Below are 21,810 nucleotides of genomic sequence, written 5' to 3'. Positions count from 1 at the left end.
GAAAGGCGTTAAGCAGGATGGTGGTGCCTCGAAGAGGAAGAGGCGCAGAGTTTCCACTACTCTCTCTCTGCGTCCCGGTTCACACGACGGGCTAAATCCTAAAATGGTTCGAGGGATTGTTTTGGGGCGGCGGAGAGTATAGGGTTGTAGCTCGAACACAGCACTTCGGTTTCTGAAACGTGGTTTATACGGATCCCCTTATCCGACGACCTAGCCATCTGAGATTTGTTGGATAAAATGCGTGCTTAAGGCTTAACATATCGTGTGAACGGAGTGTAATAAAACGGATTCTCCTCTCCGGAGAAACTTCCCCCCCACCCAAGACCAGGGCTGTCTTAACGCATGAGGCTGATGGGCACTTGCCCCTGGGCTCCACGAGCATAGGGCCCCATGTGTATGTTAACCCTTCCATGCACCTTGTATCATATAAATACACCAACATATATTACATTATACTGCATTTTTATTAATACTAACCTGAAAATATAGGTTTGATTTTATCGACCATTTGCATTTTTATTCCTGTGAGTAGTTGTCGTAGGGGCCCCAGTACCCTGCTTTGCCCGAGGCCCATAATGCTGTTAAGGCGGCCCTGGCCAAGACCCCAAATATAAAAGGACTCGCTTCTTAGAGAACGCGGAAAACCCGATAGGATTAGTATCCGGCTTTGCGTGCTGTGTGAACTCAGCCACTGTTTATGGACCCGGTGAGGCGACTGGCCGGTCAAAAATGAAGGCGACTGCAGCCCCAAATCCATATTGAAAAAGACCCCCACGGTCTGTGCTCGCGCCAAGCCAGGGTACGATTTAACAGAGCGCCTTGGCTGGGTTCACACGACTCGCTCATCCAGGAAAGGTAGTTTCTCCTCGGCCACAGCTGGCTAAATTCCCGTCCCGGCTAATCCCAAACACGCTAATCCAAAGGCAGGTGCGTGGGAAATTTCCTGCCTCGGGGTCTTTAGTGCAGGTAAGTGTGCTTGAAACGCTGGAACCTGTTTTGCGTACCCGAGAGGCAGCTGCCCTTGTCCGCGCGTGGCTTTGGGCGGTACCGTGACCGAAGGCGAGGAAATAGGCTGGCTGCGGGCCGCGTTTAGTTCTTTCTCTCCTTCTGCCTTAACCTCGGCTGCCCTCTCCCTTCCTCCCCAGCGGCGTGGCGTTGTCTCGAGCCCACTTCGAAAAACAGCCTCCTTCCAACTTGAGGAAATCCAACTTCTTCCACTTCGTCTTGGCTCTCTACGACCGCCAGGGTCAGCCCGTGGAAATCGAGCGGACGGCGTTCGTGGACTTCGTGGAAAATGACAAAGTAAGGGTCTATTTTTCCGGCCTCCTGTCGTCTCGCATAATCCGCCTTTCTTGCCGCAATGAGTGCAACACGATCCGTAGCGACAGAGAAAACCAAAATTACAATGGCATCCAGGCAGCTTCTTTCTCGTTCTTCTTTTTAAAAAATTGATCCTAGAAAGCTGGGCTCCCGAATAATAATGCTCATTTTCCTTCTCTCTGGGTTTCCTTTGCAAACTAGTGATTCGGCCCGGTTCGGTCAATTTCAGTCTGGAGTTTAAAAGCTGCCCCTGCCTCATTCCCCCACTAGGACAAGATTCCGCGCGAATCTGGACCTACCCGAATCCGAATTGATGGGAGAGCAGCTGAGTTTGATTTCAAAACTAAAAGGAGAACTCCCCTCCCCCTCGTTGCGCTACAGGTGGAGAGCACACCTGGAGTGCCAGTCAATTTCACCCTCAGTTCAAGGCCAGATTGTCCCTCCTTACAAATAAGGGGCAGGTCTTCTCCAGAGAATAGGGGGGAAATTTAAGATTGCAGTCTCGATTTAGCTTCTCTTTGTGGTGGGAGGGAGAAGGGGCGATGCAACTGGTCAGAATGTACATCTGGAGACTTGTGACTTTCCCCTGTTCCGGGCTTTGCAGTTCAGGTACCTGAATTAATTTCTAAACGGATATTTATTATTCGATTGGGAGTCTAGAAAGAATGAAGTTCAACTGCCCTATTTTCAGTTTTTTTCCTTTGCTGGAATGCTTCCATATATTTTTAAAAAAACAGACACTGCTTTGCTCTGAAAGATTGTGTCCAGTTCTGTAAAGTTTCAGAAGGGAATAGAACTAGCTCAACAGGCCTCCCCTCCCCTTCCTGGTTATTTAAGCAGGACCCAAACTACAAAATATCTCCCCTTGCATGGCACTAGCATGAAGCTGGCATATGCAGCCCTTGGGGAAAGGCTACTGACAGTAAAAAGTAATGCTAGTTGGAAAATCTGCCTCCTATTCAGGAATTCTCACTCCTGTGAATCTTAAATCGGGACAATGTTATGTAGGGTTGTTTGGGAGCAGGGCCCAATAGAGCCAACTTTCCAGCAAACTATATTAATTTGCATGAGTTAACTAATTAGTGTTAAACAGGAATTTTCTTAAACCCAGGTTGCCTTGTTACTAAGCTTCTATTGAGTTTAGAGGCTGCGACTTGTAGCTCACATTAAACCTTCAACTCATGTGTGGTATGTCTAGCTTATAATTCAGCATGCTGCGGGATCTGAGAAGCTTGGATTAATTGAATAAACCACAATTCAGTTTTGCATGGGTAAGCATTGACAAATAGTTATTGGGACTTCTGAACAAGCAACAGGAAAGGTGGTCATGCTGCTGTTAATTCTGTTGGTTCCAAGGACTCATGAACCGAGCTTATTTCTGGAAAAACTCTAGCTGGGTTCACACATCCCAGTAACTATAAAGTAGCTTGTTTAGATCTGGTTCATTATGTTGTGCCAAGCTAGCCACTGTGATTTATAAGCCACAGTTTCTAGTAGTGGCAACTCAGTCTAATGATTTAGTAAATAAGCTGCCATCAAGGGCTTAGTGTAATGTGTGAACCCAGATTCTTCCTGAAATATTTTTCCTTTCTTTTACTTCTCAGGAACAAGGCAACGAAAAAACAAATAATGGGACACACTACAAATTGCAGCTTCTGTACAGCAATGGTAAGTCCTTCGCCAGCTCATCCTCAACAAAGGGCCATGATGGAGTAAGGTCATTATCAGGGTTAGCTTTCCCCAAACCTGGTGCCCTCCAGGTGTGAAAAAGGTAAACCCACCTACTAACTCCTGGTGATGTCATGGACACACCTATATCTCTTCATGGTCAGGTTGTATAGTTTTCTTGGTAGTAACATGGAAATTCTTTGCTGTTGCCTTTCTCTGGAAATTTCCTTTTTAAAAAAACTTCTCAGTTTAAGTCTTGGACTTTTCTGCTTGTCTTCCACCCAAACATTTAACCAGTTCAAACCTTGCTTATCTTTTATGACCAGAGAAGGGGGCTTATATACTAAACATTATTGGTATATTTAGTTGAAGGTACTATCAGCTGTAACCAGTATGGGCATTATCGTGGCTGGCCAAGATGGGAAGGGTGTTACAATAGTCCTCAAGGTGTCTTCCAATACACCTTGGAAAGTATTAGATTGGGGAAGGGTTAATGACTGATTCTGCTGCTCTTAGACAAGGCAATATGGAACACTGTTTTTTTTTTTAATGGTGGAGTCAGTCTCCATCAGGTGGTGACAAATGTGAATATATGTGTATACAACTTTGTATGAATGTAAATAATTGTGCAATGCATATGTAGTTTTGATATCTCCCCAGGGTTTTACACTATAGTTTTGAACCACTTTTGGAATGTGGGTTTGGGAAAGCTATAAAGGAAAGTGGCCCTGGGTGGAGGAACACTTACCCAGGTATTGGAATTGGTTGTCTGGCATTATGCCTACCTCAAACGACTTGCAAAAGCCAATACATGCATAAAATCACCCAAAGTTGCATTGCAAGTCAATTTCAGTTTTGATGTTACTGGCATCAGCAACATATTTTATTGTATAAATCCAGACTGTAGTTTCCTTTTTATAATAAGAGATTTTTGCATTACCTTTTTTGGGGGGGTGGAGAGCGTAATATTTACTATCCAGTAAAGAACAAGAAAAGATTGCTCACACTTTCATTTTTTTCTAATAAAGATATTCCACGGTTACCACTTTTAGAAATTTGCAGCCTCGGAGGCTGACCTTCAGCCTCCCTTCACAGCATTTTATTGGAAGTTGTTGTCCTTCCTGACCACACCTGTTATATTCAGAGGGAGGAAAGCAACTGCTTTTCATAAAGGTTCAACTCATGGTTCATCATTTCTCCTGAACCCTGGGCACAAATTTGGATGACTTTTTATTTTTATTTTCTGGATGCCCTCTGTATTTTATATTCTTTGGGTATGTTTGAGGAGCACCACGTGGTTTTGCACCTATCAGAACCTTCAGTTCCCTTCTGAAATTGATTAATGTGTGGTGGGATATGATTAGACTTCCTTCCCAATAAGTACTCAACAGATCAAGTGCATATGCTCTCTACGCATCTCTCATTGTGGGAGAGTAACCGAGTTCACACATCACACCTAGCTGCCCATATGCCTTATTTAAGTATGATTTATTAAATACATTTCAGTTCCAATTACACACTGATCCCTAAACTATGGCTTACAAAACACAACAACTGGATTTACACTAAGTGACAAAGAATCACAACAAATCACAGTTTTGGGTTAGTGCTGTCTGTGAATGTAAGCAGAGAAAGAATGGATAGTGAATCTATTAGTCATGGTTCAGTTTGATAATTTCAGATGTGGGACTAGATGATTTTGTACCAGGAATGGCAAAAGATTAGATCCAGATGTAATACTTGGACTGGAGCCAATAGAATCAATGAGGCTTAAGTTGGTGGTGAATAACCTAAGCTCCATTGACTGTAATGCGTCTATTTGAAGCAGCACCTAGGCAACTTTGGTTGATCTTAGAAATTAAGTGGACTGTCTCGGGTTAATATTGAGATGAGAGACTTCTTGGGAATTCTGAAGCTGTTTTCTAGACTGGGAATGAACAAATGAACAACTTTTGGAAAAAGCATGTTGGTAATTACTAATAATGCTTCCTAAAGGCAGTCCAATTTGATTTAAGGGCAATTTTATTTTTAACTATTCCAAATATGACTTAGTTTGGACCCAATGATGTCATTAATTTATTAAAACATGCTAAGGCAATCTGCCTAGGTTTTGAAGGCCTTCTGATTTATTTTGCTGAATGACACATTTGCCCCAAAGTCCTGCTTAGAGGTCACCATGGAAAAATGGGAGAGGGAAAATGGGAGTGGAGAGAAATGTGGGCTGATGAAGAATGTGAGAAAAGAATGAGTTATTGATATATAGTAACTATTCCTAGTCTTAATTATATTTCCTAGAAGTTATAATTATCATTTACTGAATATGGATGGTCCAGAGTGAGGAAGGTAGACGTGATGAATGATGAAGGTGTCTGTATATGAATGCTAATGTTTATATGCTTTAGTATCATGCGCTTTGGTGTCTCTTTCCCTAAACAGTTTACCCGTGAGAGAAGGCAGCCTACAGTGGGGAACAAATCCTTTGAAAGAGTCCCATGTTTACCCTTCTCTCATCCTGTTTTCTTTCTGTTCCCTGTAGGTGTCAGGACTGAACAAGATCTATTTGTCAGACTCATTGATTCAGTCACAAAACAGGTGAGATTTCTGCTCCCATCCTTTAACCTCAGCCTATCTGTGTTTCTTATTATTCAGAGAAATAGTCACCATACCTTATCAGGGATAGCTTGTATCTTCTAAGTCTCCAAGGAAGGCTTGGAGACTTATCTTGCAATATGCAAACCGATGCTTTAGGTCTGGTACTATTTTTTGATCACGTTGGAATTGCATTTCCCAGGATGCCAGTCTGTAAATGGAGAGGACACAGTTAGAGAAGGTTATTCTTGAAGATTTGCAATTCCTTGTCTTGTTTTTATTTTCAGATTGAGAAATCATAGCAGAGAAAAGATTGTCTTATTTGTTTTAAACTGACTCACCCATATTCTTGACTTCTTTATAGCCTATCGCCTATGAAGGACAAAACAAGAACCCGGAAATGTGCAGAGTTCTACTCACCCATGAAGTTATGTGCAGGTAAGACAGTGTTGTCTATGGAGATTCCCAGTCATGCAGGTCATGGTTGCCCAAAGTGCTTTTTCAAGAGGCACGACTGGACTTCTTCGTTTTTCTCTGAAGATATTTCACTTCAGAGACGTTCAGTTGCCACTTGAAAAAGCTCCTTTGGGTAAGACAATGTTTTTCCTTTATGTTCATGGAAGTGGCATGTGATACAATCACATTCTAGTAGCTAAATAGGCCTAGATGCTCCTGTTGCTGAGATTTTTGAGGTGGAAAGGAAATGGGACATATTTGGATGAAAGGGTGATGAACAATTTTCACTAGTATGAAGGCTAATTATCCATTCTCAACCAAGGAGATGAGAAGGTCACCTCATTAAGCAAAATCTGGAAGCATTCTTAATTAATGCTCTAAATAGCATTTTAAAAAAACATAATATTTGGGAAGACAGCAGTGGAGCATTCTTCTCTCTGTTCAGCCTGGCACTAACTTTTAATGTCCATTCTTCAATTGTGGCTTTGCCTTATTTGCAGACCAAATCTATTTGTTAAAAAAAAGTATAATGAAAGTTGGCTTAGTGCTATGTGTCAACCTAACCTCTAAATTTCTTGGTCAGGAAGGAAAGGGCACACCCACATAGACATTCCAGCTTTTTTTTTTTTTTAAATCAAGGAATATTTCCAACAAAGTAGGAAAAGAAAAGAAAATGCAACTTCTAGAGGGCTCTGGACTAGTCTAACAATGGTAGCAATCCAGCCAGTTTCGCTTTTTTTAAAGATTTCCTGACACCAGGGAAAAAATTCCAGAGAAGGGCTGGAACACTAGATAATATTAAGCCAGATGATCTTAAGACCTGGGAATGTTCACCCAACTCTTGGCTACAGGTTTTGCTCTGTTAAGGGACTGTGATTTTTTTTTAAAGAGAAGGTTTAATTTATATTTTCCTGAACTTTAATTTAGCAATTGAACTTTCACAATTCCGACTTCTGAATCAGTCTATACATCTCTTCATGCAAAAATCACATGAAGGCTGCAGTCCTATTCTCACATCTTTGTCTTAGCACCAACAATTACAGAGCTTTGTCTTTTGCCACTGTTGCCCCAATTTAACAAGGAATGAGTATGCTTGCATTTAATGCACCAACGGTGCAATTATGTCCCATGCATGTCAACAAGGAAATTCTGCAGGTCTCAGTGCAATCATATTCGGGTAAGTGATATATACCGAAACAAATCGACAAATAAGAAATAAACACTGGGTAGCTTTAGCTATAACTATATTTTACTTTTTTTCTCTTCTTGTTAGCATGGTATCTGACCTATGATATAGAGGTAGTCCTCGTCTTACAACAGTCCCTCTAGTGACCATTCAAAGTTACAATGGCACTGAAAAATGTGGCTTATGACCGTTTTTCACAGTTACAACCTTTGCAGGATCCTCATGATCATGTGATCAAAATTCAAATGCCTGGCAACTGTTTCATATTTATGACCATTGTTGTATGCCAAGGTCATGTGCTCAGCTTTTACGACCTTCTGACAAGCAAAGTCAGTGGGGAAGCCAGATTTACTTAACAAACATGTTACTAGCCTATCAACTGCAATAATTCACTTAACAACTGTGAGAAGAAGGGTCATAAAATGGGGCAAAACTACTTAATAAATGTCTCACTTAACAACATAAATTTTGGGCTCAATAGTGGTCATAAGTTGAGGACTGCCTGTACAATGAATCTGTTAGATAATACAGTTCTAAATAATTCTCTGCAGAGAACTATTAGTCCTCCTCCTCCTCCTCCTCCTCCTCCTCCTCCTCCTCCTCCTCCTCCTCCTCCTCCTCCTCCTCCTCCTCCTCCTCCTCCTCCTCCTCCTCCTCCTCCTCCTGGATTGCCATCTGTCAAAAATGGTATAGGGTTGGGGGGAAGCTGGACTAGATGATCCACAAGGTCCCTTCCAACTCTGTTAATATGTTAATCTGTTCATCCCCCTCCCTCTCCTTCTCTTCCCTTTCTCACTCTCCCCCAGAGAAGATACTTACTATTGAGTCCTGTGTTTTTTGCTTCCATTTTAGTGACAAGGTGATTAAGTAGGATGCAGGAATGTTCTGCTTATTCTTAGACACAAACTCATCTAGTAAAATCTCCAACCTCCTCAGCTGCTGTCACTTCCCTGTAGTGCCATTGGGCAGTGCTGGATCAGGCAGTTAGAACAGTTAAGGAGGTTGGAAACCGATGGAAAGTAGGAACAGGAAATATCAGGATATGACAATATCTTCTGCCTACCTTCAGGGGCTTTTAAAGGCTGAGTATAACAGGAAACATTTGAATTAATGGGATAATATCTTCAAAATTAAATTATTTTAAAACCACTATTTATACAAATTGAGTGGTAGCATCCTTTCTTGTATAGAGTATGCATCTCTAAGGTGGTTTGTTCTGGAATATATACACTATGTCACTTAAAGGAATTCTTTCATCCTTTAAAAAGGATTTCCTTGGTATAAGTAGAAATATTTGCCTTGGTAAAGGTGCAAGTGCAATGAATTAAGTGACAGCATTCAGAAAATGTACTTGCAAATTAATCTCAGTGGTTGAATTTACAGAACATGGCAATGGCGTTCTCCTTTTCTGAATTCAAAATATATTGAATGCAGAACTTATTCAAACTTTGTGTGTGATCCATCAACTAGGATAATTGATGAACTTAGTGTTTCTATTTTATAAACTAGGGAATATGGTGTAGCAAAACCCAACAGTTTGGAAGTTAGGTAACATGGCTAACTCAGGCTTAGCACAATGTCTGAACCCACACACTATTTCCAAGAACAAATTCAACCCAGACTTGTATCCATTTTCTGCAAGCCACTGTTCTGACCCAACCGGGTTCCGAAAGAGCAAACACAGCAAAGGCAGCAACCCCCACCTTTTAAGGTTTAATAACAAATTCTATTCCTTTACAGATAAAAGGCTGCTTTCCACTAATTAGCTCCGACAAGAAAGAGCCTTGCCAAGGTATTCATCAATGCTGCCAAAAACCCAGAGATAAGAACTAATTTACAAGATTATCCAAACACGAACTAAGATGTCCACAAGTTGAGCTTCAGAGCTTCTTTGCTGTCTGCAAAGAATGCTTTTCCAAACCTGGCTTTTATCCTCTTGAGGGAGGGGCCATTACCTTGCAGCCTTACTCCCGAGTTGCCTGTGCTGCTGTAATTGTTCTTTCCTCCGAGTAATTCTTCGTGCATGTGCACTTGGCACAGGCTCCTCGGGAACCTCCTTGTCACTGCTGCCAGTCCCCACAATCTCTGAAGGCAGCAGTCCACTGCCTGATGGTCTTGGCCCCTCATCAGAGTCCTCGCTCTCCTCAGCCATCCATACCTGCTGCTGGCTAACCACAACAGCCACATAACAGTTAAAACTTCCCCCAGTTCATCATGTGCTATCCTTACTAAATTCTATTTAACAACAACAAAAAGGCTATTTAAATAATTTTTTTCCAAGTCAATGAAGAACCTCCTGACCCGCAATACATTTAACCTGCTAATCTTGGAAGTGTGCGATTCAGTGCTGTTCAAAACCATTTTGCATGACTGGCCAGCCAGAGTTGCTCAACAGTGAGCTGGGCAGTATAAAAATTAAACAAACAAATAATATCAGGATCCGTTTCCACTTGGCTTTAAGCTTAGTTAAGGAACAAAGACAGTTTTGCATCTCTCCAGAGCAGAGGTGGCATTCAGCAGGTTCTAACCAGTTCTGGAGAACCGGTAGCAGAAATTTTGAGTAGTTCGGAGAACCGGCAAATACCATCTCTGACTGGCCCTGCCCCCATCTCTTCTCTGCCTCCCATCAAGTCCCAGCTGATTGGCTGGGTCTTCTTTTGTTGTCTTGCACAGGAGAACGGAACTGGAAAGCAGGTTAGTGGGGTGGGGAGCAGTGGTGGGATTCAAATTTTTTTACTACCGGTTCTGTAGGCGTGGCTTGGTGACGTGGCTTGGTAGGTGGTGGCTTGGTGGGCGTGGCAGAGGAAGGATACTGCAAAATCCCCATTCCCTCCCCACCCCACTAACCTGCTTTCCAGCTCCGTTCTCCTGTTCAGGGCAACCAAAGAAGACCCAGCCAATCAGCTGGGACTCAATGGGAGGTGGAGAATAGATGGGGCAGGGCCAGTCAGAAGTGGCATTGGCCAGTTCTCCAAACTGCTCAAAATTTCCACTACTGGTTCTCCAGAACTGGTCAGAACCTGCTGGATACCACCTCTGGTGGGGAGGGAATGGGATTTTGCAGTAACCTTCCCCCTGAAGTGGGATGGGAATGGAGATTTTGCAGCATTCTTCCTCTGCCACACCCACCAAGTCACAGCCACAGAACCAGTAGTAATTTTTTTTAAATCCCACCACTGCTCCAGAGGATAGGAAGAATATGTTCTGGTTGGTTCTGCTGGAATCTCAATGGCTTTTGGTTGTCTAGTTGGAATGGAACTTGAAGAACTAAAAGAGGCTGTTTCTTATGGCTGTTTCTGTGTTTTGGGGGGCATGGTTTCATAAGATGCTATCAAGGGAATCTCTTATATGCCCTTATATGGCTCTGATACCCTGAAAGTTCCAGCTTGTCCCCCCTGCCTTTTAACACGTATGCAAAAGCACCAAGAGACATTATTAGGAGGTGGGGATTTGATGCCCACAAAATGCTGATCCTACCCCGCTCACTCCATCAGACATTTCCAAGTCAATGTCTGATGTTAGAAATGGACTAGCTGAGGACAAACAAATGGAAATTTAATCCAGACAAAACAGTGGTGCTTTTTGTCAATCAAAAGGCTGCTGAGAGAATAAGGAATTCAAGCTGCAGTGGATGGCATGATGCTTTCTTTGAAGACTGAAGTTTTCAGTTGGCTATTCTGGGGATTTTGCTCTGAATCTGAAGGTCCAGGGTTGATGATGGGTGAGAATGTATTTGCAGTTAAAATTAGTGCATCCTTTCCTGGATTATGTCAAATGAAATCACAGTAACATGTATGCCTTAAGTCTCCCATTTGCTAGAATTTTTCTTATTGATTTTTTTTGGTGTGTCTATGTAGCACAATTAGAATTTTAAAGCTATGTAATGGTTGCTCTCATTTTATCTGTATTTTCTTGTCAGTGTCCCAGGGTACTATTGTTATTGAAAAGGAGAGCTACAAGTTTAAAAATTGACTACCAAGATAAAGATTTCTGGTTGGCTAGAAGCAGAGAGAACAAGTTATTGGCCTTAGCCATCTGCAATCTAAACTTCAACCAAAATGAAACACAATTTTGGGGAAATTATTTCTTACCTCATTAGTGCTTCTATATTTTCAGTGCTCACAATCTACTCATATGTAGTTTCAATAAAATTAATTCTCAAGTGAAGCATGCTTAAATCATCTGTTTTAAATTAGTGTAATGATATCAGAGGAAGACTGATGAAAACACACAAAATAGATGCAAGTGAAAAGGTTAGTTCTCCTTTGAAATGAACTTAACTTCTGGTGATTCGAGGAACGTATTTAAGTAGGTTTCTACATACTGATAAAGAAGAATATTTGTAGCTCAGGGTTGAAATGAAAGGTCCTTGGTGCTCTCTGAGCTTGGTTGTTTTCTTGTAGACATTTCATTACCAAACTAGGTAACATCATCAGTGTTTAGGCAACAAAACATCTTCAAGAAAACAATGAAGCTCAGAGAGCACCAAGGACCCCAGGTTTCTATGTAGCAGAAACAGTATTCCATCTCCTCCTTTCAGAATATTGTTTTTCAGCTTCCTCCCAGTATAAACTTACTTAACCTCGAGATTTCTCTCATCCAGGTAGTAATCAGATCCAATTTTTCCAAATATCCAAATCAGCATTTAATTGCTGCTATGTAACTTGATATCAAATCCCTTTGGAGAGTAAAACCCATCTTTAAATCATTTTCACTGAGCTTAATTTAGTGTTTTGTTTTTTAAGAGGTAGCAAACAAAAGAAAGTTTGTTAAGTCTTTGCTAGACTTAAACAAACCTATTTTGTTTTAAATGCCCCTCCAAAACTGAAAAAAAAAGGGGGGGGGGGACAGAAAGAAATTGGCCAAAAAAGGAGGCATAATTATTTTGATGTTATTCTATTTGAAAACTGAATGAAATAAAATGCAGCTGTTGGCTGGAAAATGTGGTGGTAAATATGATACTTCATGGGTTCAAGATTTAGCTCTATGAAATTAGCAATTTGTGCTTTCTTTAGAACAATATTCATATTTTGTATTTTACTTGTTGACTTCTTGAGAATGTTGGCCCAGTTTTAGAAACAGAGATTGCTGTTCCTAAGGAACACTGCAACATAAGCATTATTTTATAGGATGGATAGAAAACAAGGAGGGAAGAAAATTTGGAAAGCATAATTTTTCTTAGAATAATACCAAACTGAGGCGGGCATTTTGCCTTCACAGATTTATGATTATATGACAGGCTGCACAAATGCTATTCCCTCTGTCTGTCTCAGTTTTATATTTGTCCAGATAAACCTGTGTTTAAAGCTGGCTGGTATAAGACCTTAACTTTATAATTACAAAAATATTTTTTTTTAGCTGGAAGATACCTTGGTTTATAAATCAGTTAAGAAACATGATAGTTTTCTGATAACCCTTCTCATGAGATACAACAACTTGGTAAAACCAATAAGACAACTAGATTTGAATCCTTAATCACCTTACTTGGATAGAATTAATAATTATTAATTTGTTTATTTTTTTTTACATTGTTACAGAACTTAGTTTTGGGCTTAAATCTAAAAAAAATGTCCAAAATGAAATTAATCTTCTTTGGCACCACAATCGGATTTTATTATGGGAAGATTTCAACCCGTGCATCAATTTTTAAAGCTGATAGTTTAGTCTGCATTAGTATAACAGGATATCAAAATTTAACGCACCATGCTTGCTGCTAAAAGCGGATGCCCGTTGTCTTGGAATGACAGACCGTTCTTATCAACCTTCCTTGGAAAATAAACATCTTTTTGATTTGACGTATAGCACGTATAGTACAGTTTGACTGTTCTGCTTGGATGCAGACAAGTGTATCCAGAATCCGTACATCTTTCTCCGGGTGACAGATGCAAGCCTAGGAAGAATGTTGTCTAAATATTTATGCAGATGCACTGATGTGTCACTGGTAGAAAAAGGAAAATCTCTGTTTCACAATAATTAGCGTTCTCGTTTAGCATTTTCATGGCGGAGCCGAGCTGTTTGCGTTATTGATGGCTGCCTCTAAGTCAGCTCCTGCTCTCTGATGTCCCTCTGATTCTAAATGAAACTCCCATCTGAACAAAACTAGGTAGCATGGAGACACGAGGTACTCTGGGCAGCAATGTTTTCTTCACAGAGCAGAATACTGATGCGGGCACTTGGTTTGTCAGATGGATATAAATAAAAATAAGGCATCTCTCCTGGAATAATCCTTTCCCCCCCTTTTAATGCCAAGTATTTGCAAGATGCAAACGGTACTTCGTTCAGCTGTTGCCAGAAGCCTCTCTGCCCTTGCTGCTTGGGGGTGGGTGGGTGAAAAGGTATTATAATGTGAACAGAAGTAGTCTCGAGGCCTACAGCTGGCTAATAACAGAGTTGCATTGAGCGCAAGTGAGACCCACAGCTGTGACTTTTGCCACGAGGCTCAGACTAGACAGCAGCAGACAGGATCGGCTGAGCCAGTCAGCCAGCGAGCTTTAGGTCTTTATTGGCCAGATGGTGTGAATTTAGACACTTTTGTTATGCAATGCCAGGGAGGAGTTGAGGAGAAGAAAACAAAACAAAGGCCACCATGCTGGGGGCTTATTTCAGTTTGAAATTAGAGACAGATTTTTTTTTTTAAGTTGAAAGCTGAATTTTAAAACCTTTTTTCGGAAGGGGAAGAGAAAAGATGTAAAACTTTCTTTGAGCAACGGAGATTTCTGGGACATCCTGATTCTTCACATTATACTTTGTGTAGTCCTGGTCATGTGTATAATAGTGTTTTAAATGCTGTTAAAACACAATATTACACCATGCAAAAAAAAAAAAAAAACAACCACAAGGAATTTATTAATATTTATTTATTTATTTATTTATTTATTTATTTATTTATTTATTTATTTATTTATTTGATTTGAATTGATTTGTCAATCGCTTACAAGATAATAGGTATAAGTATAAACATGAGTAAGAATACAGAAAATAGGTGTGATTAAATGGGGACAATAGGACAGGGATGGGAGGCATGATGGTGCACTTATTTTAATAAATAATATTTATTATTTATAATAAAAATATTTGTTTTAATAAAGCAAAAGGCTGACATGAGGTTCATAATCCAGATAGAGATTGGTCTAGTGAAGGTGTCCATTAAATCTTCATCTGGAATCTGGGTCACCTCCAAACTTGCAACTTGCAGCAGCTAAGATTAGAAATGAAGAAAAGAGAAACTGTTTTGTATTGGCTGGATTTATATATTCACAAACATATGGATTTGTATCAGCCATGATTTACTAACTACGCCTGAACAGATTAGAGTGATGTAATACCTAGCCACAATTTATGTTTTCCAAAGAACAGATCACACCTTCAAGGTAGCAGTGGTTTGCTTAGCCATGCTCCATAATGGGCCAGTCATCACAACAGAACACAACAAACCTAAGATAAGCAAACTAGATTATGCCTTAGCTCAATGCGGGCAGCCTGTCTGAAGCTTATAAAGATGTATGAGTTCATTGCTAATTCATTGGTAAGAGTAGCTGGCTAAGGGATTCCAGAATTTCATGATGGGTTTTTTGCAATCTTTCCTGCAAAACCAAGGATTGAAGCCTGGCATGCAAAGCATAGTTTATGTCCTGATGAGAGAAGACATCATGTACCACAAAGCCCAGACACAGATCATACGAGGCTCACAACTCTTTGAGAAGATGGGCAGTCAAAAATGTAAATAAATAAATAAAATAAATAAGCTTTCCATGCAATATGGCCGAGCCATGCCAATGCAAGGCTTGAACTGGGCAAGGATTAAGAAAGAAAACTAATATAACCCTCATCTATACTCACAATTGAAAGCAAATGTATGTGTCCCAGAATCATGTTGGATTCAATCTGGGTCGGTCACCAGGACAAGAGGTTTTGTCTTCTGAGCTTTCAGACTTGTGCTGGAGCCGATTCTCAGGAAAACTTCTCTCAGGCTAGAGACAAGATTGTCGGATGAGCAGGCACAAAAACAGCCAGGAAAGGGATTGAAGCCTGGGAAACAGGCCCTTCGTCAGTCAACAGGAATGTGGATTTACCACCAGCCTATTGAGTTCTTAGAAGGCAAGTGCTGGACAGCAGAAAGGAAGGACAGCCATCAACACATGCTGATCAACATCTAAAAGTCACTCACAACAGACGCTATACATACCACACACACAACAGGACACACACTCTGCTAGAGGGAAGTTCCCTGAAGATGGGTTCCAGCACAAGTCTGAAAGCTCAGAAGACAAAAACCTCTGGTCTTGAGTCCCACCCAGATTGGACTCTCATCTATACTCTTTCCTGATAGAAGAAAAGTTTCATTGAATAAACCCAACCCATGGAAAGCATTTTATTTTTTATTTTATTTTATTTTATTTTTTATTTTATTTTATTTTATTTGATCAATTTTTTCCCAACTGCCCATCTTCCTCACACAGTTGTGAGCCTGGTATGATCTGTGTCTGGGCTTCGTGATACTCTTATAGTACGGCGGGTCAAATTTTTCAACTTTCAATTTCCAAACATTAGGGGTGCTCCAAAGTTGTGCCTTGGGGATTGTAAATATATTTTGGTTACTTTCATATAATTTAGATGCACTTGGTAAGAAGCTACATCAATATGATAACTTTTTAACCTTTTGTTTGCTTCCTTTGGGACCTAAACTATGCTTTGCATGCTAACATTTCAATCCCTGGCAATGCAGGGTTTGAGTACCCAGCCTTTGTGATTTTGTAAGCCATGGTTTTTAATTTAGTCTACCCTGTCCAAGTTGGCTTTCATAATCTAGAGCCATAAGATGGTGGAATAGGCTTAGGTTGACCATCACTCATTATGTCCAAGCAGAAGGTTGAACCGTCCCATAGGCCATCTGGTGAACATTGTTCCCATTATAATATTGAGTACTGTAAATTATGGTAATTATTTATACATGCACATATTTAATGATAGTCGGAATCCCTAACCATTTCTGATTGTTAGGTCCATTTGGAATATAGCAAACCTGTTTTGACTCCTCTAACAAGTTTTTCAGTACTTCATGATAGATGAGATCAGGAAACCAGAGATATGAATGTTAATACCACTTTTACTTGAAGGTTAGAGTAAAATAAATTTACAAGCCTAAATATGTTTCCCCACCACCTATATCTTTATGATAACTAAGGAAGGTCAAGTCTTGAGGTGTTTCTTAAATTACCTTTCTGCCCTAGATTCAGATTTATTTTATCTGACTGTTGTCTTGGTTGTGTCTCTTCCTTCTGTTTCTCATGGTTATTCCTATTGCCAGTTACATCTCTAGAAGGATTGCCCATTTTTTAAAAAGAGCTGATATATGAGGTGTAACCAATCACCTGCCCTCAATTTCCCAAAATGCTATACGTTTTGGGAATGACCCTCTCAAGTTACTGTTGACTGTCCCAGCTCCCAGCTTGTCCTGTTTCTGGTCATGTCAATTAATGAGTTGCAATGATTATCCTTTAAATTTCTAAGAAGGGTTAGTAGGAATTCTAAGAATTCCGAGTTATTCTTTCTTTAAAAAAAATATATTAAAAATTCAGCTGTGGTAGGAGTTGGTATGCGCTAAGTGAGGTATCTGTATTCGCAGGCTTAGAGGTTGTATTCACTCAATACATTAAGTTGGGTAACTTTAACTTTTTTTTAAAGCCTTACTGTATTACACAAATCCAACTAGCGGTGATTAATTTATAATTTAATGTATGGTCCAAATTCAGAATATATAGAAGCACATGAAAATATAATTATCTGGCATTTATTCATGTATTTAATGTCTAATTTCTTGGAGTTTAGTATGTAAATGCCTAGGTTAAATTCTACTCCTTCAGCAATAATATCAGTTTTGCTGGAGATTGGCATCTTCTCTGTTATTCTTTAGCACAGGGGTATTAAACACAAGGCCCCTGGGCTAGATCCAACCAGCGATGTGGTCAGATCTGGCTGTGGAGCCATCCTGGAAAGTGTAAGGGGCCAACCTGCGTAGCTTTGGCTTGGTTTACCCAATGCAAAGAGGAAACATGCCAGCAGTTTGGGGAGTGGCATCAAGCTGGCCATGCCCACCCAGTTGGCCATGCCCACCCAGTCGGCCACATCCACATGGCCCCTGAAATTGAGTTTGACACCCCTGGTTTAGCACCACCACTGTGCATGTGTAGGAAGCAGTGTTGAAGTTGCTCTTTAGCAGAAGCCTAGTATCTGTGACATTCCCCAGGTATTGTGGTTTGCGCACTTTTATCAGTTTAAATTAAGGTACGTGAGTATAAAACCCCCCAGAAACAATTATGTAGCACCATATGTTATAATGACTGAATTCTTTTCCTTTTGTGCTATTTCCTCACCAGTCGTTGCTGTGAAAAGAAGAGCTGTGGAAACCGTAACGAGACTCCCTCAGACCCCGTGATCATTGATAGGTAGGAGATACAACTTCAATTCTTTTTTAAAGAAAGCCATCAAAAAGTCCTACTTGTTGTATTCCTCCCAGCTGGACAAATTAAACCATCTTGATATTGTATGTCAAATATTGTGAATGCCAGTGCAATGCCATATTTTTGCAAAGTGTTCTCAAAATGTCTGGACTTTCTTTAGAGGAATGTCTGCATATTATTGCTGAGGTTGCTGTTGGTCTTGTTGTTACATAAGATTCCCCAGTTGCCTGTTTAAGCTTGCCAAAATATTCATTTCATGAAAGTACCACAAATGTTCTCCATTAAATGAAAGATGGTATCCAGAGGAAATTGTCTATCAGAATAGTCCTGCTATTTCATATGTGCTGTATCGTTGAATAATGAAGTTGCAGTCATGTTCTTGTGGAAAACTTGTTAGTCAAGTTTAAAATCCTCAATATCTAGAGCTATGATAGCTTTTGCATAAATCATTGCATATTCATGTTTGTTGGTACTCGAAATCAAACTTTTTTGCACTGGGAAAATGCAGTACTAAGATAAGAACAGAGAATGGTTTTTCATGTTTTACTCTTACTTGAGGCATGGTAGGTAAGAGAAATCTGAAACTATTGAAGCCCCAAATTGTGTGTGCATGGTTTTAGAAACCTACCACAGGTTAAAGAATGAAATGGTGTAGCACAAGCAGAATAAATGCATATGAACTGTTGGTGTTTGTAATTCTCTTTTCAGAAGTTTCGTAGAAAATGGTGTACACTTGGAGGAGATGTTTAGAGATAAATATTCTATAAATGATTTGGAGAAAGTTTCCTCTGAAATTTCATCCCTGATTAAAAACAGCATACAAAAGAAAACAACTGCCCAATACCATAGTTTTGTATAAATCATGCATTTGTTTTCCAGAGGGCAGGAAAATGTGTCATCAGCTGGAAAATTGATGGAGAGCCTCAGAAACTCAATCTAAACTGAGATTTGATTTCTTTCTAAATTTATGTGTTCATTTGCAAGCTTCCTTCCTTCTATTTTCATACTTGTTTGAAACCCGCCCTGAAAAGTAGTTTGCACATATCATCTAGCTTGTGTTTGCCATTCACAGTTTTTCAAACCATTACCCAATGTATTCTATTTGTAGACTTGTTCATTACTATCAACTTGGCTTGTCTGAAATATTCATTGTTATAATATTGTGGGAGAAATTTCGATTGCCTAAAATTGTCAAATCATGTGATATTAAACGAAAAGTCCTCTTCAGCTCACAGTTTGGGCCAGATGTATTAAAATCACATATAACTTCTGGATTATGAGCCTTGGAGGGTGCTTTTAGATAACCCTAAGCTTATTTATTTATTCATGAAATTTATATGGCCATCCATCTTGTGAAAAAATGGCTCTGGATGGCCTAAATAAGATTATAAAACAACCTATTTTTTTTTTTTAATTGAAAGGTTAAGAGAGGACAGTGGATTTTAACAATAATGGAGTCTCACTATTTCTTTATAAATAATGAAAGATCATCACTGTGATGGAAAAAAGCAATCAAGACTTGCCAGCTAATTATCATCTTATCAACTTCTTAAGCATAATAAGTCAGCTTTATGCCAACCACTTACATAATAAATTGTCCAATTGGGTCAGTTCAGGGTATATTTGGCAAGTAAATAGACAGGTTTTAGAGTTGGGCACCCTTAGACCACATCCTTTTGTCAGACCACAATATTTATGTGAGCCAGGTTCTGTATGATGTATCACATTCATCGACTTCAGGGCTACACTTGCCCTCATTTCCAGAATAAAGTTATGGGTAAATGCATGCATGCTACAAAATATAGTTAATCCTGTTGATGCTCAGACTCCATGGGAGCTTCAGAATAAAAGTTTGTTGTAGCACGGAAAGCAGCTATATTAAAGAAATTTCAAATTAAAGAAGAGTAAGACAGGAATGCATTTAGCCTCCTACATTTTTCCATTTGCAGATAACCCCTCTTGTGGCCAAAATAAATAATTTGGAGCATCACCCCCGACTCTAAAGTAGCTAATAAACACATTGTAATCTTATTGCATACAGATAATGTAGTGCTTCAATCATAAGCAGCGGCTGGAGAATCCTAGCCACTTTTCCCCCCCCAAGAAAGCACTTGAGATTATATTAAAATGAAGTTCTTAATAAAGATCTTAGCAAAGTGACCTAAAATACAGGACTGGGGGGGGGGCAGGGGAGATCAGGCAATGCCATAAAGGATGACTTTTTCCAGGTGCCTTCAAGCACAAAGCCACCAACATTTTGTACAGTGGTACCTCTGTACACATCATTGATTAGTTCTAGTAGGTGTCATGCCCCTGTCGGAATTTGATTTCGAGGGAGAGGCCGAGCAGCTGACAGGGAGTGGGAGTGTGGCTCCATTGGCTGTGGAAGTAATTGGGGAAGGGCAAAGTCTCGCTGGACAGAACAGGGGGAGGTAGACCAAGGGAGAGAGAATTCGGAGGAAGATCCAGGCTCACCTGATCTTCATCCTAGGACACACAAGGAAGAATGGAGAAGGGAGCAATGTGAGTTGCATGGCTTACGGGGGAGGAAAGGGCCCTGATTCCCTTCATTAGCTGAAGCTGGGAATACAGTGTTTAAAAAGGGATGTTGCGCACACAGCAAACTGTTGAGAGCAAATCGTGAATTATTGTCAAGGCTTATCTAAGTTCCTGGCATCTTCCCAACTGTGTGTAGTTTGCTGGTCTTTCAAGTCTGCAATTCCTTCTCCTGCCCTGTGAAGTTAATTGCTGCAGCATGGTTTGTGTGGATTTTTATTTACAGTTTGTATGTACTTTGTTTTTGGACTGAATTTCCTTCACTTAAAGACTGTTTTTGGGAGAGTTTGTTCTCCAGCCGAAGGTAACCTGGACATTGGGGGCAAAGTTGGAGGTACTAAAGGGACTGTTCTTATTTATGTGACTTTGCTGCCCTTGAGCCATGCTCCGAGTCATCACAGTAGGTGTGACAACTACTAAAAAGGACAAGTCCCAAGCAAACCATGTGACTTACCACATGACTCTTTGTTTCAGCTGGGAAGAACTTTTTGTCTGTCCCTTTTCCTATGTTAGTGACTTTTCCAGCATGGCCAACCTCCTGTCTGCCCTCTGTGGCCATCTCCCTCCTTTTGCGGAGACCTTCCCAGCATGGCCGATTCCTGTCCATTCTCCACAGCCATCCTCCTCTTCCTATCACAGTGCATAGAATACTAAACTAACACCAAGTATTGGGACAACGTTTTTGTGTCAAAATGCGTTGAGTACCAAATTTGATGGGTTTTGAAGCAGTCAAGTACTGAGGTACCACTGTAACTAAAAATGCATTTCTATTCTGTTCTGTTCCATTCTATTCTATTATTATTTTCCATTCTATTCCATATTTTCTCCTCTCTCCTCTCCTCTCCTCTCCTCTCCTCTCCTCTCCTTTCCTGTCCTCATATTGCAGCAGAATAATCTTTCCACTTCACCACAGGGACATACACAGTATTCCAGCAGTGCTAAAGCAACATCTGACTAAGGCATGTATATAACTTCTGAGGATGGGCTATAATCAAATCCTCACAGACTTACAATCTCAACTGGGGACCAGAATTTCCATTACTAACAAGACGGTTGTTATGTGAGTGACGCCTGATTTTATGACCTTTTTTGGCATAGTTGTTAAGCAAATCACTGACATTGTTAAATGAATCAGGTGGTCATTAAGCAAATCCCCCATTGGTTTTGCTTGTCAGGAGTCATCTGGGAAGGTCACAAATGTTGATCCTATGACCCTGGGATTCTGTAATCATTGTAAATACCTGCTGGTTGCCAACTGGCCAAATTTTGACCACATGACTGTGGAGAAGCTGCCACAGTTCTAAGTGTGAGGATCGCTTGTAAGTCCCTTTTTTCAGTGTTGTTGTAACCTCTACACAAATATTGCAAGGTGAGGATTACCTGTTACCCCATACAAAAGCAGTATACTTGGAAGTCTAATTGGGTCAATCTACCCAACCTCAGATTGTGTTCCTGAATGGTGATGTGATTCCCCTTATTTTATGCTGCAAGACACTTAAAGCAAACAACTCTCTCTGAATTCCAAGGAGCACTAACATTAGCACTTTTCAATATCCTCCTAACAGCTGTTCTCAA

At 40.3% G+C, this 21,810-nt stretch overlaps 1 protein-coding gene across 4 annotated transcripts in view; it reads left to right on the top strand.

The window, feature by feature from the left end:
- EBF2 (EBF transcription factor 2) overlaps nucleotides 1-21,810 on the top strand; it is a 250,146-nt gene that overhangs the window by 6,099 nt on the left and 222,237 nt on the right. For all 4 annotated transcript variants that reach the window (XM_026671320.2, XM_087969954.1, XM_087969953.1 and 1 more), the window contains exons 2-6: nucleotides 1,146-1,302; nucleotides 2,925-2,988; nucleotides 5,525-5,580; nucleotides 5,942-6,015; nucleotides 17,596-17,664. In XM_026671320.2, the coding sequence (XP_026527105.1) occupies nucleotides 1,146-1,302; nucleotides 2,925-2,988; nucleotides 5,525-5,580; nucleotides 5,942-6,015; nucleotides 17,596-17,664 (420 nt within the window). The remainder of the gene's footprint in view (nucleotides 1-1,145; nucleotides 1,303-2,924; nucleotides 2,989-5,524; nucleotides 5,581-5,941; nucleotides 6,016-17,595; nucleotides 17,665-21,810) is intronic.

Source organism: Notechis scutatus, chromosome 7 (assembly GCF_049901735.1).
Source record: "Notechis scutatus isolate UNSWTSFEM ecotype Mainland chromosome 7, rNotScu1.2, whole genome shotgun sequence".
Taxonomy (NCBI): Eukaryota; Metazoa; Chordata; class Lepidosauria; order Squamata; family Elapidae; genus Notechis; species Notechis scutatus.
The sequence above is the reverse complement of the archived record's forward strand: the minus strand, read 5'-3'. Positions and strand labels throughout refer to the sequence as shown.